Below are 18806 nucleotides of genomic sequence, written 5' to 3' on the forward strand. Positions count from 1 at the left end.
TTACAACTCTGTGAAAGAGCGCAACACATACACACTGAACTATGCTCAACTCTACCGTGCAGGTCCAGCCAGCCTAGTCCTAAAGCACACAGTTGTCGATTTTTGTATCACATTGCAATGATGAAACTGGGGGGGACAAAAATGCAATTTCAGAATGTGGGGGGGACATGACACCCCCATCCCCAGTGAAAGTCGCGTCACTGATTATCTGCTTCAAAAATAAGCTATTGCAACAGTGACCAGGCAGCAAATAGGCAAAGTGGATCTGCGATATACTATATTGTAACTTCTGTTCATGTGGCCATAATAAAGAGGTGCAGTCATCTCAGAATAGACACTCCTCCCTGTCTGACCTGCTCAGCAAGGTGTGTCCAAGTTCCAATACCACTTATTCATCCCACGTGGTGCATTTGTGGGAGGCAGTACAGGGAGGCCATACAGGCGTGTCTCTCTGTGTGTTTCTGCATGAGTATTTACTCTGTTATTGGCTCCCTCTCTCTTACTCTCTCTCTCTCTCAGTGCTTGTTTCTTAGTGTGAATGTTTACACAGTAATCTCCTGCTGATCCTGTCTGATGGGTGAGGTGCCGTTGCACAGGCAGAGCAGCTTAGGTAGCCAGAGAACACAAAGCTGAGAAGGACAGAAGAAAACATCACCAACAAGAGAGATACTGTTTTCCACCAGATTAAGACATTAACAAAAATAAAAAGGAAGGAGGAACACAGGAAATAATGGATTTTGAGAGAAGAGCAATGCGAATGCTCCAGAATGTGGAATGACCCAGTAGACACTCCGTACTGGCGAGAATAGATGGACCTGGGGTTCTAATGTGGCTCTGGGACACACAGGAAGTCGCTCTTTTCTTCAGCATCACATTGTATGTGTGCCACCTAGGTATGTATCCTATCCATACATGGAAACACTTCTGTGAGCATGTATCCATATATGGACATACTGATTTGTATGTGTTTAAATGTGAGTGCTTGTGTGTTTAAGGGCATGCCTATGTTTGCCTCAGAGTGTATGATGTAGGCCAAGCAATTTCAGAAGAAACTGTCTTCTGGTATTGGTTGACTAACTTTGAGTATTTCTCAACTTTTGCTCTGATGTGGTTTGTACCGGTGAAACAGAATGATAGTGCACTTAGACACACAGTGGTTTGTTAATTCCCCAAAACCTGGATAGGGCGTGATGGTTTCAAGGCATACCTCTGGCAGCCATAATGTTTCTCTGTCATTCTTTGCATGCTTTAACAAAATTCTTTGTGCATGCTTCATCTTGTGTGCACACACCTTTAGTTGGACTGGTGTTGTCTGAGTCAGTAATTCACATTGATTGAAACACATCTTACATGAGAAAACAACTGAAAGCAGGTGGCTATGAGGGCAATTACATTTGATAAATAAATACATTTGATTAACTGATTGGTTTTGAATTGCCCTCATGGCAATTCAAAACCAAACAATTAATCAAATGTATTTATAAAGCCCTTTTTAAATCAGCACATGTCACAAAGTGTTATACAGAAACCCAGCCTAAAACCCAAAAGAGTAAGCAATGCAGATTTAGAAGCACGGTGGCTAGGAAAAACTTCCTAGAACGGCAGGAACCTAGGAAGAAACCTAGAAAGGAACCTGGCTCTGAGGGGTAGCCAGTCCTCTTCTGATTGTGCCCGGTGGAGGTTATAAGAGTACATAGCCATTTAGGCCAGATCGTTCTTCAAGATGTTCAAACGTTCATAGATGACCAGAAGGGTCACATAATAATCACAGTGGTTATAGAGGGTGCAACAGGTCAGCACCTCAGGAGTTAATATCAGTTGGCATTCAAAGTTTGAGACTGCAGGTGGGGGGGGGGGGAGACAGAGAGAGAACGAGAGAGAGTCAAAACAGCAGGTCTGTAACGGCCATCGAAGTCGAAGGGAGTAGACCAAGGCGCAGCGGGTTGAGTGCTCATAATGAACTTTATTTCGAACACTAAACAAAACAAGAAAAAACACGACATCCAAACAGTACTGTCTGGTACAAGAAACACTGAACAGAAAATAACCACCCACAAACACAATGACAAAAAAAAACTACTTAAATATAGTCTCTAATCAGAGGCAACGAGATACAGCTGCCTCCAATTAGAGACCAATCCCAAACACTTCCAACCTAGACTAACATAGAACATAACCCCAAAATCCCGAAACACACAAACCAAACACCCCCTGTCACGCCCTGACCAAACTACAATAACAAATAACCCCTTTTACTGGTCAGGACGTGACAAGGTCCAGGACAAGGTGGCACATCAGGTAAACAGGTCTTGGAACCGACGCATTGCCACAATCATACCCTGGATCTAGTTTTGTGTAATAAACATTGTGGATCTAAATGTTTTCTTCATAATCTTGGACTATCGGACCACCATGTTATTACATTAGAAATCGCAACAAATGATTTGCTAAGACCCCAACCAAGGATTATCAAAACACGTGCTATAAATTCTCGGACAACCCAAAGATTCCTAGATACCCTTCCAGACTGCCCACACCTACCTAAGGACTCCGGAGTACAAAAATCAGTTAACCACCTACCCAGGATCTAAACTTAACCTTGCGTAATACCCCAGATGCAGTCGCAAACAAAAACATTTGTCACAAGAAACTAGCTCCCTGGTTTACAGAAAATACCCAAGCCCTGAAGCAAGCTTCCAGAAAATTGGAACGGAAATGGCGCTCCACCATATTTGAAGTTTTCCGACTAGCTACACGGACAAGTTCCTGCCTGGTTTAGATCTTATCTGTAGGAAAGATATCAGTTTGTCTCTGTGGATGGTTTAAGGACCACTATTCTTTTCACAGTGTATAAAACATTAGGAACACCTTCCTAATATTGAGTTTTGCCCTCAGAACAGCTTAATAAATTCTTCAGTGCCTGGACTCTAAAAGGTATCAAAAGCATTCCACACAGATGCTGGCCCATGTTGACTCCAATGATTCCCACAGTTGTGTCAAGTTGGCTGGATGTCCTTTGGGTGGCGGACCATTCTTGATACACATGGGAAACTGTTCAGCATGAAAAACCCAGCAGCATTGCAGTTCTTGACACATTAAAACCGATGCGCCTGGCACCTATTACCATACACCGTTCAAAGGCACTTAATTCTTTTGTCTTGCCCATTCACCCTCTGAATGGTGCACATACACAATGTCTCAATTATCTCAAGGTTTAAAAATCCTTCTTTAACCTGTCTCCTCCCCTTCATCTACACTGATTGAAGTGGATTTAGCAAGTGACATCAATAATGGATTCACCTGGATTCACCTGGTCAGTCTGTCATGGAAAGAGCAGGTGTTACTAATGTTTTGTACAATCAATGTATACTCTACCTCTTGGGTATGTCATTCGGAAACTCAATGTAAACGTTCACTGCTATGCAGACGACACACAGCTGTACATTTCGATGAAACTTGGTGAAGCCCCAAAATTGCCTAGCCTCGAAGCCTGTGTTTCAGACATAAGGAAGTGGATGGCAGCAAATGTTTTACTTTTGAACTTGGACAAAACAAGATACTAGTTCAAGGTCCCAAGAAACAAAGAAATCTTCTGTTTGATCTGACAATTTATCTTGATGGTTATACAGTTGCCTCAAATAAAACTTTGAAGGACCTCAACGTTACTCTGGACCTTATATTTAAAGAGCAGCTTTTTTCCTGGAGTGATGAACCACCCTTGCTGTGTCTGCCTGGCTGGCTCCTCTCTCTCCACTGGGATTATCTGCCTCTGACCATATTACGTGGGCTTAATCACTGGCTTGATAATGCTCTCCCATGCCGTCCCTAGGAGGGGTGAATCATGCCGTGCCATGCTTTTTTTTCTCGATAAACTCGACTTGAATGGGTTGAGTCACTGTCCGGTTTTGCGCCCCCTTCGGGCGTGTGATGGGCGAGATCAGAAATGCCTTATTTACATAAGTATTCAGACCCTTTGCTATGACACTCGAAATTGAGCTCAGGTGCCTCCTGTTTCCATTGATCATCCTTGAGATGTTTCTACAACTTGATTGGAGTCCACCTATGGAAAATTCAATTGATTGGACATTATTTGGAAAGGCACACACCTGTCCATATAAGGTCCCACAGTTGACAGTGCATGTCAAAGCAAAAACCAAGGCATGAGGATGAAGGAATTGTCCGTAGAGCTCCGAGACAGGATTGTGTCGAGGCAGAGATCTGGGGAAGGGTGCCAAAAATGTCTGCAGCATTGAAGGTCCCCGGGAACACCTTCATCATTTTTAAATGGAAGAAGTCTGGAATCACCAAGACACTTCCTAGAGTTGGCCGCCCGGCCAAACTGAGCAATCGGGGAGAAGGTTCTTGGTCAGGGAGGTGACGAAAAACCCGATGGTCACTCTGACAGAACTCTAGAGTTCCTCTGTGGAGGTAGGAGAACCTTCCAGAAGGACAACCATCTCTGCAGCACTTCACCAATCAGGCCTTTACGGTAGAGTGACCATACGGAAGCCACACCTCATTAAAAGGCATATGATAGCCCACTTGGAGTTTGCCAAAAGGCACTTAAAGACTGTCAGACTTAAAGACTGTCAGGTCTGATGAAACCAAATTTGAACTCCTTGACCTTCCTCCATCTGGAGGAAACCTGGCACCATCCCTACAGTGAGGTATGGTGGTGGCAGCATCATGCTCTGGGGATGTTTTTCAGCGGCAGGGACTGGTAGACTAGTCAGGATCGAGGCAAAGATGAACAGAGAGATCCTTGATGAAAAGTACAGAGAGATCCTTGATGAAAACCTACTCCAGAGCACCCAGGACCTCAGAATAGGCCAAGGTTCACTTTCCAACAGGACAACAACCCTAAGCACAGTGGCTTCGGGACAAGTCTCTAAATGTCCTTGAGTGGGCCAGCCAGAGCCCGGACTTGAACCCGATCGAACATCTCTGAAGAGACCTGAAAATAGACCGAGCTTGAGAGGATCTGCAGAGAAGAATGGGAGAAACTTCCCAAATACAGGTGTGCCAAGCTTGTAGCGTCATACCCATGAACACTAGAGGCTGCATTCAAATCAAATCAAATCAAATTTTATTTATCACATGCACCGAATACAACAGATGTAGACCTTACAGTTAAATGCTTACTTACAAGCCCCTAACCAACAATGCAGTTTCAAAAAAAATATGGATAAGAATAAGAGATAAAAGTAAAAAGTAATTAAAGAGCAGCAGTAAAATAACAATAGCGAGACTATATACAGGGGGTACCGATACAGAGTCAATGTGTGGGGGCACCTGTTCGTTTAGGTAGTATGTACATGAAGGTAGAGTTATTAAAGTGACTATGCATATATGACAACAGAGAGTAGCAGCGGTGGAAAGAGGGACAGAGGGAGGGGGAGGGGGGCAATGCAAATATTCTGGGTAGCCATTTGACTAGATGTTCAGGAGTCTTATGGCTTTGGGGTAGAAGCTGTTTAGAAGCCTCTTGGACCTAGACTTGGCACTCCGGTACCACTTGCCGTGCGGTGGCTGCGAAATGTGCTTTAACAAAGTACTGAGTAAGTAAAGGGTCTGAATACTTATGTAAATCTGATATTTCAGTTTTTTATTTTGAATACATTTGGCAAAATGTATAAAAACCTGTTTTTGCGGTGTGTGTTGATTGATGAGGGAAAAAAATATTTGATGAATTTTAGAATAAGGCTGTAACCTAACAAAATGTGGAACAAGTCAAGGGGTCTGAATACTTTCCAAAGGCACTGTTTACAGTCCGTACCGCCTATACACACCCTGTATATATATATATATATATATTTATATATATATATATATATATATATATATATATATACAGTTATATAGTACCAGTCAACTGTATATATGAAGTCGGAAGTTTACATATACTTAGGTTGGAGTCATTAAAACTTGTTTTTCAACCCCTCCACAAATTTCTTGTTAACAAACTGTATTTTTGGCAAGTCGGCTAGGACATCTACTTTGTGCATGACACAAGTAATTTTTCCAACAATTGTTTACAGACAGATTATTTCACTTATTTGACTTGTATCACAATTCCAGTGGGTCAGAAGTTTACATACACTAAGTTGACTGTGCCTTTAAACAGCTTGGAAAATTCCAGAAAATGATGTCATGGCTTTAGAAGCTTCTGATATGCTAATTGACATCATTTCAGTCAATTGGAGGTGTAGCTGTGGATGTATTTCAAGGCCTACCTTCAAACTCAGTGCCTCTTTGCTTGACATCATGGGAAAAATCAAATGAAATCAGCCAAGACCTCAGAAAATAAATTGTAGACCTCCACAAGTCTGGTTCATCCTTGGGAGCAATTTCCAAACACCTGAAGGTACCACGTTCATCTGTACAAACAATAGTACACAAGTATAAACACCACGGGACCACACAGCCATCATCCCGCTCAGGAAGGAGATGCGTTCTGTCTCCTAGAGATGATCGTACTTTGGTGCAAAAAGTGCAAATCAATCCCAGAATAACAGCAAAGGACCTTGTGAAGATGCTGGAGGAAACAGGTACAAAAGTATCCATATCCACAGTAAAACAAGTACTATATAAACATAACCTGAAAGGCTGCTCAGCAAGGAAGAAGTCACTGCTCAAAAACCGCCATAGAAAAGCCAGACTATGGTTTGCAACTGCAAATGGGGACAAAGATCGTACTTTTTGGAGAAATGTCCTCTGGGCTGATGAAACAAAATAGAACTGTTTGGCCATAATGACCATAATGACCAACTGTTTGGCCATAATGACCATCTTTATGTTTGGAGGAAAAAGGGGGAGGCTTGCAAGCCAAAGAACACCATCCCAACCGTGAAGCACAGGGGGTGGCAGCATCATGTTGTGGGGGTGCTTTGCTGCAGGAGGGACTGGTGCACTTCACAAAATAGATGGCATCATGAGGATGGAAAATTATGTGGATATATTGAAGCAATATCTCATGACATCAGTCAGGAAATTAAAGCTTGCTTGCAAATGGGTCTTCCAAATGGACAATGACCCCAAGCATACTTCCAAAGTTGTGGCAAAATGGCTTAACGACAACAAAGTCAACGTATTGGAGTGGCCATCACAAAGCACTGACCTGAATCCTACAGAAATTTTGTGGGCAGAACTGAAAAAGCGTGACCAAGGAGGCCTACAAACCTGACTCAGTTACACCAGCTCTGTCGGGAGGAATGGGAGAAAATTCACCCAACTTATTGTGGGAAGCTTGTGGAAGGCTACCCAAAATGTTTGATTCAAGTTAAACAATTTAAAGGCAATGTTACCAAATACTAATTGAGTGTATGTAAACATCTGACCCACTGGGAATGTGATGAAAGAAATAAAAGCTGAAATAAATCATTCTCTCTAATATTATTCTGACATTTCACATTCTTAAAATAAAGTGGTGATCCTAACTGACCTAAGACAGGGAATTTTTACTTGGATTAAATGTCAGGAATTGTGAAAAACTGAGTTTAAATGTATTTGGCTAGGGTGTATGTAAACTTCTGACTTCAACTGTATATTATATATATATTCTGGACTCTGACATTGCTCGTTCTGATATTTCTTAATTTCTTTCTTTTTACGTTTTGGATTATGTGTGTATTGTTTTGTATTGTTAGATATTACTGCACTGCTGAAGCTTGAAACACAAGCATTTCGCTGCACCTGCAATAACATCTTCAAATCTGTGTAAGTGAACAATAAACTTTGATTTGAGATGAAGCGACGTGCTAGAATCACATGCCAATGTGTCATCTCAAAGTCATTTGATGGCAGCAAACCCATAATACAGTATGACAATATGTTATGTAATGTCTGTGGACTGAAAACATTCTGTCTTTTGTGGAGAGGTTGAATATTAACTGGTCGTTATGTAAGGGAGTAGGGTAAAGGGGGGTATTTCTTCTGTCAGAGCTGAGGGGCCAATTGGGCTCAAAAAAATAAAAAACTGAAGGTAGTTGATCCGTTGCTCATAAAAAAGGCAAGTGGGAAGTCAGAAAATTACTGTGGTGATAACATGTCAATAAAACATCAGTGTGTGGGTAATATGTTGATTTATCTGATTCTAAAATACAAATCAGAAATATCAACTTCTCTTTATCTGTCATACATTAAAAAACACTGTTCCTCTCTCTTTCCCTTCCTCCCTCCGCTACGTTCTTCCTTCGGCAGCTGGAGCCATCTCAATTCGGTCTCCTCAGCAGAGTCTGACCAGGCCTGTCCAACAGGATGTATTGTTCTCTGTGGACATCTCCTGTGTTGGGATTCCCACAATACAGTGGACCTTTATGTCTGGCAGGGTGAGCAGAGAAATTGGGGCGTGGCAACCTGGGGGGTTTACCAATGTATCAGAGGACTACATGGACAGAATCCTCACATACACTAATGGATCTATGGGACTTTCGGACCTACGTATTCAGGACACTGGCTTCTACATGATCACTGTGACTGAACTGTCCGGGAGCAGCAAAGATGCAGGATTTGTCTTGAATGTGGAAGGTGAGTGAATGGTGGGTGCAGGCCTATATCACAATGTGGCATTTTGCTTTAGGCTACAGTGTTAGTGTTACATCATAGCTGACATTCACAAGAACCTCTTTATGGAACTGTTTTCCTCTCAGTCCTGGAGACGTTTTCTGTAGCGGCCTTATGGTGTTATTGAACAGTATCTTTATGAGTAGTTCAGTACAAGTGACCTTCATTGAACTCTACCATTATGAGTAAGCTAGTTAGTGGAAGTGAGAATGAACATGGTGTGTTCTCCCTCCCTGTGTTGTAGAGGTTCTGTATGAGGACCTCCAGTACCTGGCAGTGTTTGCTGTAGTGCTGGCCTCCTTGGCTGGCTTCCTCATGGTCTCCATGTGGCTCATGGACAAAGCCTACAGCCAGATCAATGCATGGAGACAGAGGCGGCAGATGCCAGGTAAATACTTTTAGAATGATTTTGGTAATATAAATAATTAGTAATTCAATGACTCAAGTTTGATAGTTCTTGTGTGTACGTGGTTCATTGAATTTCTCATTTTTTGTATAATCTCCAGAGAATGATGTAACTGAGCTGCAACCTCTCTGATATGAAGATCTGAGAAAGCCAGATGGGACTGCCCAACAACCAATATGAGCTAAAATGAAAGACTAATTGTATAAATCAATGAAAGCATCCACAGAGTGTAAATAATTTCAGGAACAGATGAAGGATTATCAACCTACGTGCCTCAAGACAAACTGCATGTATTATTTTACTGTACATGAAAACTGTATACACAACAACTGATATTAGTCCATGCTATTTTATGTAAGGAAACACTGACAAGTGGAAACAAATTATATATTTATTTTCACAGCTGAGGTTTTCAGTTTCTTTTACTGTAACATTTAAAATATACAGTTGAGGTCAGAAGTTTGCATACACTTAGGTTGGAGTCATTAAAACTAGTTGTTTTTCAACCACTCCACACATTTCTTGTTAACAAACTATAGTTTTGGCAAGTCGGCTAGGACATCTACTTTGTGCATGACAAGTAATTTTTCCAACAGCTGTTTACAGACAAATTATTTCACTTATAATTCACTGTATCACAATTCCAGTGGGTCAGAAGTTTACATACACTAAGTTGACTGTGCCTTTAAATAGCTTGGAAAATTCCAGAAAATGATGTCATGCTTTAGAAGCTTCTGATATGCTAATTGACATCATTTGAGTCAATTGGAGGTGTACCTGTGGATGTATTTCAAGGCCTACCTTCAAACTCAGTGCCTCTTTGCTTGACATCATGGGAAAATCAAATGAAATCAGCCAAGACATCCACAAGTCTGGTATATAATAATAATAATAATACATTGGCACAGGTAAGTCAAATGTCCAAGCAAATCCACAAACATCAATGCATGATTTCCACAAAAGTGGATCAAGTTAGAATTCAGCCCATAGAAAAATAATCTGAGATAGCGAGAGAGTGTGATAGTGGCCGGACCTAAGGACAGGGGGTGAGGGCTGTCATGAGAAGATCCATCTTGTAAACAAAATTGCGTCCCTCCATCTTGCTCCAGTGGGCCTCTTTGTAGAGCCCTCGCAGGTGGTTCCACTTCCCATCCTGGATGACGTCAGACTTGGGCAGCTCCTTGTTCTGGCTGCGTGGGAACTGGACCACGAGCTTCCAGCCGCTCTCTGGACCACTACGCACTGGAAAAGATACAACACATTCATTTGGACAAATATTAGCATTATCTTAAGTTTCAGTCATTCAGATCATCATATTCGTTTTCAGACTAAATGAGCAGTTTAAGGTGCATGACGGCCAACATGCCAGTGATTGATTGAAGGACGGTACCTGAGATTGCGTATTCCCCGTTGGAGGAGGCAACGGTGATGGCCGAGGCGTTTCCGATGCTCTCCACAGAGTCCAGGCCCAAATGGTTACTGAAGCTCAGAACATGCCAACTCATCACCTTAGCCAGCTGCTGTACCGCATGGACCTGCTGCTGAGACATCTGCAGTACCAGGGGACAGGGGGGCACTGTTACTCACTAGTTCAGACAGGAAGCTACAAAAAGGCTACATCAATACTTTGAAATGGACTTGAATAAAAGTTTCCCTGGAGCAATAGGCAGTGAAGAACTACAGCAGGTCTAGCAAATGCATCTAGTCATGCATTTTAGAACATACAGCAAGCATTTTAGTTGGCTTCTAGCTATACTTGACTGTAATACAGAGTACATAAACAGCAGGTGGAGATGTGAGAGCAGTCACTTGGTCCCCTGACCTGAGAGAGGAGGAAGTCCTGCAGCCCCTGTTCCTGGTGAGAGAGGGTGATGACACGTCTGTCCCTGTGCACCACTCAGATCTGCTCAACCCCTATGTTCAGCTGCAGCTGGATAGACCTGCACACACACATAAGGTCATGGAACATTCTTTCTCCATGGTCAAAGTTTTATCTAGACAAGACCTTTACCGAACACTGACAAAGCTGAATAATTGCCCGAATTAAATTGTTGGTAATTCATTAAGGTGAAACCTCTTCTTCTGTTGATCGAACACAGAACCTACCTTTTTCCTTTTAATTAATTCTCTACACTCACCAAAATGTTCTATTCTAGACGATATGTCGCCAATTCCTGGCCCAGAAGTGTATTCTCTAAACACTGTCCCCCAAACCATGTATAAAGAGCACTCTGCCTCTGTTACTCTGGCTTAGCCAGTCCCCCTGGCTTTAACAGTACTCTGCCTCTGTTGCTCTGGCCTAGCCAGTCCTCCTGGCTTTAATGGTACTCTGCCTCTGTTACTCTGGCTTAGCCAGTCCCCCTGGCTTTAACAGTACTCTGCCTCTGTTGCTCTGGCTTAGCCAGTCCCCCTGGCTTTAACAGTACTCTGCCTCTGTTGCTCTGGCCTAGCCAGTCCTCCTGGCTTTAACAGTACTCTGCCTCTGTTGCTCTGGCCTAGCCAGTCCTCCTGGCTTTAACAGTACTCTGCCTCTGTTGTTCTGGCTCTGGCTCTGTTACTCTGGCTTAACCAGTCCTCCTGGCTTTAACAGTACTCTGCCTCTGTTACTCTGGCCTAGCCAGTCCTCCTGGCTTTAACAGTACTCTGCCTCTGTTGCTCTGGCCTAGCCAGTCCTCCTGGCTTTAACAGTACTCTGCCTCTGTTACTCTGGCCTAGCCAGTCCTCCTGGCTTTAACAGTACTCTGCCTCTGTTGCTCTGGCCTATCCAGTCCTCCTGGCTTTAACAGTACTCTGCCTCTGTTGCTCTGGCCTAGCCAGTCCTGGCTTTAACAGTACTCTGCCTCTGTTGCTCTGGCCTAGCCAGTCCTCCTGGCTTTAACAGTACTCTGCCTCTGTTGCTCTGGCCTAGCCAGTCCTCCTGGTTCCTGCTCCACTTACTTGCAGATCTGCTTGTAACCCTGGGAGGTGATGAGGACTTTGACACTAGACTCGTACACATCGTTGATGTTGGACCAGTGGGCCTGGATCTGGGGGTCTTCTATACGGCTGGCCAGGTTGTCAATGGTCCGCGCCGTCCTGAAACAGACACGAGGGGTGGACTTGCAGTCAATGTTGAGTTGCTGTCCTGTAAAATTCTAATTCAGTAACATACGGTTTCATTGTGCCAACATTTTCCTGATTTGTGATTTTACAACAAAGATAGGAGGTGCTTTGACTGAAACAACAAGCCTGACAGGAGAGAAGACTTTTATAAAAAATGTGAAAAAGAAAACAGTATAACAGTATTAGCTTGTCACTGATGTGTGATGTGGTGTGTGTTTGTGCCTACCTGCTGCGTAGGAAGATGTGTTTGGCCTGTTTGATGATCTTCTCCAGTAGGCCCTCGTTTTGCTGCAGGTTGGAGATCACAGCCTTGTCATAGGCCATGGGCCCTGACATACGCTGCCTCTTGTGGCCAAAGGGGGCACTAGCTGGATGGGGCATCACTATGGAACTCAGGGTCTGCTTGTGGAACTGTGGGTGGGAAGGAGGGGCATTTATATTGATCAATATGTATCACAGTTCACACAATCAGAAATGATACACATGCATATGTATAACATATATATATTTTTTTAAACACGGGGGACTTAGTTTGGTCAGTCTCTGTCTGAGTACGTCTTTGGTCAACAATATAATTACTAGATGGTGAGATTCAATTTAGTTCCATCATTTTCCATGCAGACAGACAGGCGGACCCACCTCTCTCATGAGCTGGTGCAGGGTGTGTTAAAATGTAGAGGTGTTCGTCAGGTTTGGGTTTCTCTGGAGACGCCCTCTGGTTCTTCTTCTCTCCAGTGGAGTGACACCGAGAAACGGACAACTGGAGACCTGCAGGGAGGATAGACAACCTTAACGGTGGTGTAATACAGAAATCTCCAAGAGTAGGACTCTGCACACCTGACGAGCGGTGAATAACAGCAAAAGCATCTCCGGACACTTAGAACGTACTACTCAAGGTAACACAGACAAAAAACAAACATATAAATGCATTAATTTTGCATGGTTTCATGGAGTATGAATTTTCCATAGGCTACAATAACCCTCCTAAAAGCATTGTAAAGAGTCCTCACCTGGAAAGGGTTGGGAGATGATCTGGTTCTTGACTACGATGTGGGGGATGTGGTACTTGATCTGAACCGCCTCCCGGGACAGCTGGGCGAAGATCTCCTTACAGAGCAGCACGTTCTGAGCAGCTTCCAGCTTCATATGCCACGGCTGAATGCCTACTTTAGCTTTAGGCTGCCTCCTGAACAGGCTCACAGTGCCTAGGTCAAATCAAATCAAATGTATTTATATAGCCCTTCGTACATCAGCTGATATCAAAAAAGTGCTGTACAGAAACCCAGCCTAAAACCCCAAACAGCAAGCAATGCATGTGAAAGAAGCACGGTGGCTAGGAAAAACTCCCTAGGAAAAACTCCCTAGAAAGGCCAAAAACCTAGGAAGAAACCTAGAGAGGAACCAGGCTATGAGGGGTGGCCAGTCCTCTTCTGGCTGTGCCGGGTGGATATTATAACAGAACATGGTCAAGATGTTAAAATGTTCATAAATGACCAGCATGGTCAAATAATAATAATCATAGTAGTTGTCGAGGGTGCAACAAGCACGTCCGGTGAACAGGTCAGGGTTCCATAGCCGCAGGCAGAACAGTTGAAACTGGAGCAGCAGCATGGCCAGGTGGACTGGGGACAGCAAGGAGTCATCATGCCAGGTAGTCCTGAGGCATGGTCCTAGGGCACCTATGTCAGGGGCTTGTTTCTGGATTTGAAACCTGGAAGAAAACACATAACAATATTTAAGAGGCCAGGCCGAACATTGACATCACAAGGACATATGTTCTCTGAGCTGAGGAAAAGTTCAAGAGGGCCAGCAGTCTTTATTCACTTTGATGTAAGCTGATCCCTCCAGATCACTGGGGATCTGGACATTCAGTGGACAGTAATCCTCCGGGAGCTTCTTGTCCAAGTCAATGTCCATGTTCTTTATCACCTTAAAAGGTGCCGGTATGAGGAATCAAGGATCCTGCAGAGAGAGACATGGCATTAGAAATGAGCTATATAATGTCAGAAAAACACTGAATGTGGAGAAGGTGGTAAATACCGCAATGACACTAAATGAAACATTTGAGCAGAGTTAAAGCCTCCATACCTGCGCTCCTGTAGCTGAGGTCTCCCAGGATCTTGTCTCCTACTTTGCGTAGTTTCCACTCCGAGCAGAACCGCTCTGAGTTGAAGTCCCTCTGTCTTCTGTTCTCCTGGTTCTCTGCCACTGACTTGGTTAGTTTCTCTGCCCCCTTCAGGAGCAGATGAGCTGCTGTGGCCAAAGACTTCTTCTTACAGATGAGCTGGAACACCTGGGGTGTCTAGAGTAGGGTGTGAGGTAGGGATTGGGGAGGTCAGGGGAGAGAGAGTGAGGTCATAGGTACATGTCAAATAGTCCAAAGTGGCTTCATCTCCTTCATCTGCAGTGACCTCAAAACACAGGATAGGTCAAAATAAGCAATATGTTGGATGTGTATTGTGTACCAGGAATTTGCTTTCATTGTCATTCTAGTTTTTCCACATCAGTGCAAATGAAGAATGAACCACTTGAGACTACGGAGATGCATTGAAAAGATTGAAGTCGTGAGTAAAGCCACTTAGTTAGGCCGACCTTTCCGGCTGAGGGGTCCTGGGACACTGGGTCCAGGGCCATGCACTACTTCTCCTTGACTACGCTGAGGACGTCGTATAGCACACACATCTCTGTCAGGGAGCTGCGCAGGTTGTTATGCACTGAGTCCCAGGGCCACAAGGACGGCTGGAACTTCACTGTGGCTGGAAGAAGAAGCAGGTATCAATCAACCATTCTGTTCAGACCAACTCCCTACAAAGCGCTTAATAGAAACATAAATGTTGCTACAGATTAGGGCCGGGACCATACCTGTAGCATCGCAAGGAAACAAAACATGAAGCAGATTTAACTTCTTCAGGAAAACAGCCCTAATGTTGGAAACAAACGTTGTTATGTTGTCATTCAGAGTCACATTTTTTCCTCCAAGCTATAGCACACAATATTTTACAAACAGCTTGTTTTTAAAGGACCAAAAAGTGAGTTCTGCTTCGTGTTTTCATTTTTGCCATGGAACAAATATTACGATGTTGGTATCGTCACAGCCCTGCTACAGATGTCTATCAGATAGTCTCAGGAACACGCATGGTGGTTTTTCCATAATAACTCTCCAAGGCAGAAAGAAGGCAGAAAGAATCACTTTACAGTCAACTAATGAAGCTGGTGTAGACAAACACAATGTGTCCATGGGGTGACATACATTCATCCTCCTCTGGCTTTTGCTTCCTCCACTCCTGGGGGTCCCTGGGCTCTGCTTCCGTCCCCTCTTCATCGGAGTCTGATCCCTGGCCAAAGTCGATCCTCTGGGCTAGCTTGGCCAGGTTCTGGGACATGGACAAGGGAGGGACATATGTCTCCATGCCATCTCGAGACACCTCCTGGACCTGCGTCTCGCAGGACAACTTGATGCCGACACGCACTGCTGGACCACCACCCGACATGATGATGGCGAAGAGTAGTCACACACAAAACCATTCAAATCACTACATTTTACCCACCATGACTATGGTCACAGACCAGGGCAAGTCTAGACAAATAAGTAGCTTGCTAAACAGACTACAGCTAGCCATGTAGCAAATATATACTGACCAAAAATATAAACACAACATGCAGCAATTTCAAAGATTTTACTGGGTTACAGTTCATATAAGGAAATCAGTCAATTGAAATAAATTCATTAGGCCCTAAATCTATGGATTTCACATGACTGGGCAGGGGTGTAGCCATGGATGGGCCTTGGGGGGCATAGGCCCACCCACTGGGGAGCCAGGCCCAGCCAATCAGAATGAGTTTTTCCCCACAAAAGGGCCCTATTACAGAGAGAAATACTCCTCAGCACCCCTCCTACATTTTATTTCAATAATTTAATCTTTATTTAATTAGGCAAGTCAGTTAAGAACAAATTATTATTTACAATGACGGCCTATTTGTAACCCCCCCCCCCCCGGCCAAACCCTCCCTTAACCCGGAGGATGCTCGGCCATTTGTGCGCTGCCCTCCCGCAGGTGAAGACGCCGGATGTGGAGGTCCTGAGCTAGCATGGTTACACATGGTTGTGAGGCCGGTTGGACATACTGCCAAATTCTCTAAAACGATGCTGGAGGCAGCTTTTGGTAGAGAATTAAACATTAAATTATCTGGCAACAGCTCTGGTGGACATTACTGCAGACACCATGCCAATTGCACACTCCCTCAAAACGTAAGACATTTGTGGCATTGTGTTGTGTGACAAAACTGCACATTTTAAACTGTCATTTTATTGTCCCCAGCACAAGGTGGACCTGTGTAATGATCATGTTGTTTAAGCAGCTTCTTGATATGCCACACCGGTCAGGTGGATGGATTATGTTGGCAAAGGAGAAACGCTCACTAACATGGATGTAAACAAATTTGTGCACAAAATTCAAGAGAAATAAGCTTTTTGTGCAAATGGAACATTTCAGAGTTTTTTTATCAGCTCATGAAACATGGGACCAACATTTTACATATTTTTGTTCAGTGTAGTTGGCAATGAGTGATGCTAGACATTGTAATATCCTTTAGCTAGCTAAATTAACTTTAACTTTAGCTAGCTACAACAGATAACTAGCCAAACAAAGCAAGCAAGCCAGTCCACTGTGCCCAGTATAAAATCGAGCTCCCTAATGCACATTACAATTAGCTAGACGTGGAATACAGATGATTTTCAACAGAATATGAGATAGAGATATAAACTCAGCAACAACAAAAAAATAAACATCCCTTTTTCAGGACCCTGTCATTCAAAGATAATTCGTAAAAAGCCAAATAACTTCACAGATCTTCATTGTAAAGGGTTTAAACACTGTTTCCCATGCTTGTTCAATCAACCATAAATAATTAATGAACATGCACCTGTGGAACGGTCATTATGACATTAACAGTTTACAGATGGTAGGCAATTAAGGTCACAGTTATGAAAACTTAGGACACTAAGGAGGCCTAAGGAGACTCTGAAAAACACCAAAAGAAAGATGCCCAGGGTCCCTGCTCATTTGTGTGAACGTGACTCAGGCATGCTGCAAGGAGGCATGAGGACTGCAGATGTGGCCAGGGCAATAAATTGCAATGTCCGTACTGTGAGACGCCTAAGACAGCGCTACAGGGAGACAGGACAGACAACTGATCGTCCTCGCAGTGGCAGATTACGTGTAATAACACCTGCACAGGATCGGTACATCTGAACATCACACCTGTAGGACAGGTTCAGGATGGCAACAACAACTGCCCGAGTTACACCAGGAACACACAATCCCTCCATCAGTGCTCAGACTGTCTGCGAGAGGCTGGACTGAGGGCTTGTAGGCATGTTGTAAGGCAGGTCCTCACCAGACATCACCGGCAACAATGTTCAGAAAGGATGACTTTTGCAATGTCTTCTTCGTGTGTACTGTTCTGCAGAACTACCACTGGTAGTGGACTATGCTGCCACCTACAGTGTATTTCGATAGACAATATGGGTAACGTTAGGTTCCAGAAAGGCATTGCGCCTTTAAACTGACATATGGAATTGTTTTAAGATGGTAAAACTATGGATCATTTAGCTATTTGATTATGAATTGCAGGACCCTGTTAGTTATAAAAATATATTTAAAAAATGATTTGATACAATTAGATTTTGGACTTTAGTACTAAAGTCCATATAAATGCATTGAATATACCATTCATAAATGGCAAAAAGGACAGTCAAAATATAAATAATAAGAAACAATGTTTTGAAGTGTCTGTCCTAAATCTTACTCAGGAAATATATATATACTACCTTCATACTTCCATTCGTTTTTTTTAAACCAGTGCTGGTTACTTTCAGGCAAGTCCTGTGACACTTGTGGGGATGTAGAGCAAAACGGAGAACACCATCGTGTTCGTGAGTCTGCCGTTTCCATAATACGAGTTTGTAGGTCAAACCGTTCAGACGCTACAGATGTGAGAAGACCGATTTTCGGGATGTATCATGATCTCACAAACACTGCTCTAGCTCTGCCACCATTCACCGCAGATGCGGGAGTGCGACACTGGCGGATGCGGTGGCTTGTGAAGCATCCAACGCAGAAAAACTGATATCTCTAGTTTAAATTGTCAGATTTTAATGGGTATTTTTTTTGTTATTTAACTGAAAGGAGCACCATGGTCAATCCGATTCTGCATTGGCTGTGCAGCATTTACGGTGATATGGCCTCTGCAGAAGTCAGGGCATTCATACTTATTGAGCTTTGCAGGGCACAAAGCTGTTGTCAAGGAAGTGAGTTTGTGTTTATACAGGACCTCCAGCCCCCCACCTACCATCAACCAATCATGTCAATGCAGAGCTATACGGAGCCCTCACATTGTTATAAATTTGAAAGGCCATGGGGATGCGGTCAATCAGGCCCAGCCAATCAGAAGGAGTTTTTCCCCACAAAACGTCCCTATTACAGAGAGAAATACTCCTCAGCACCCATCCCCCATGTTATTTTATTTAACCTTTATTGAACTAGGCAAGTCAGTTAAGAACAAATTATTATTTACAATGACGGCCTACATGTAAACCCCCTCGCCAAACCCTCCCCTAATTTTTTTACATTTATTTATTTTATTTCACCTTTATTTAACCAGTTAGAAAAGTTGAGAACAAGTTCTCATTTACAATTGCGACCTGGCCAAGATAAAGCAAAACAGTTCGACACAT

At 43.4% G+C, this 18806-nt stretch overlaps 1 protein-coding gene and 1 pseudogene across 1 annotated transcript; one reads left to right on the plus strand and one right to left on the minus strand.

The window, feature by feature from the left end:
* The first annotated feature begins 493 nt into the window (after nt 1–493).
* LOC106581280 (V-set and transmembrane domain-containing protein 5) lies at nt 494–9474 on the plus strand. The gene is made up of 4 exons (XM_014163242.3): nt 494–893; nt 8200–8526; nt 8807–8950; nt 9069–9474. Exons 1-4 carry the CDS (start codon nt 827–829, stop codon nt 9098–9100), a joined length of 570 nt encoding a protein of 189 aa, XP_014018717.1. The 5' UTR covers nt 494–826; the 3' UTR covers nt 9101–9474.
* A 527-nt stretch (nt 9475–10001) lies between these two features.
* On the minus strand, nt 10002–15627 carry LOC106581245 (mediator of RNA polymerase II transcription subunit 17-like; annotated as a pseudogene).
* Between the last annotated feature and the right edge of the window lie 3179 nt (nt 15628–18806).

The sequence above is a fragment of the Salmo salar genome, chromosome 20, assembly GCF_965601325.2.
Source record: "Salmo salar chromosome 20, fSalSal1, whole genome shotgun sequence".
NCBI lineage: Eukaryota > Metazoa > Chordata > Actinopteri > Salmoniformes > Salmonidae > Salmo > Salmo salar.

Coding starts and splice junctions, on each gene's coding strand:
- LOC106581280 (XM_014163242.3), top strand. CDS start 827: ATGTGGCTCTGGGACACACAGGAAGTCGCTCTTTTCTTCAGCATCACA. Junction 894..8,199: donor ATTGTATGTGTGCCACCTAG/GTATGTATCCTA, acceptor TTCCTTCGGCAG/CTGGAGCCATCTCAATTCGG. Junction 8,527..8,806: donor ATTTGTCTTGAATGTGGAAG/GTGAGTGAATGG, acceptor CCTGTGTTGTAG/AGGTTCTGTATGAGGACCTC.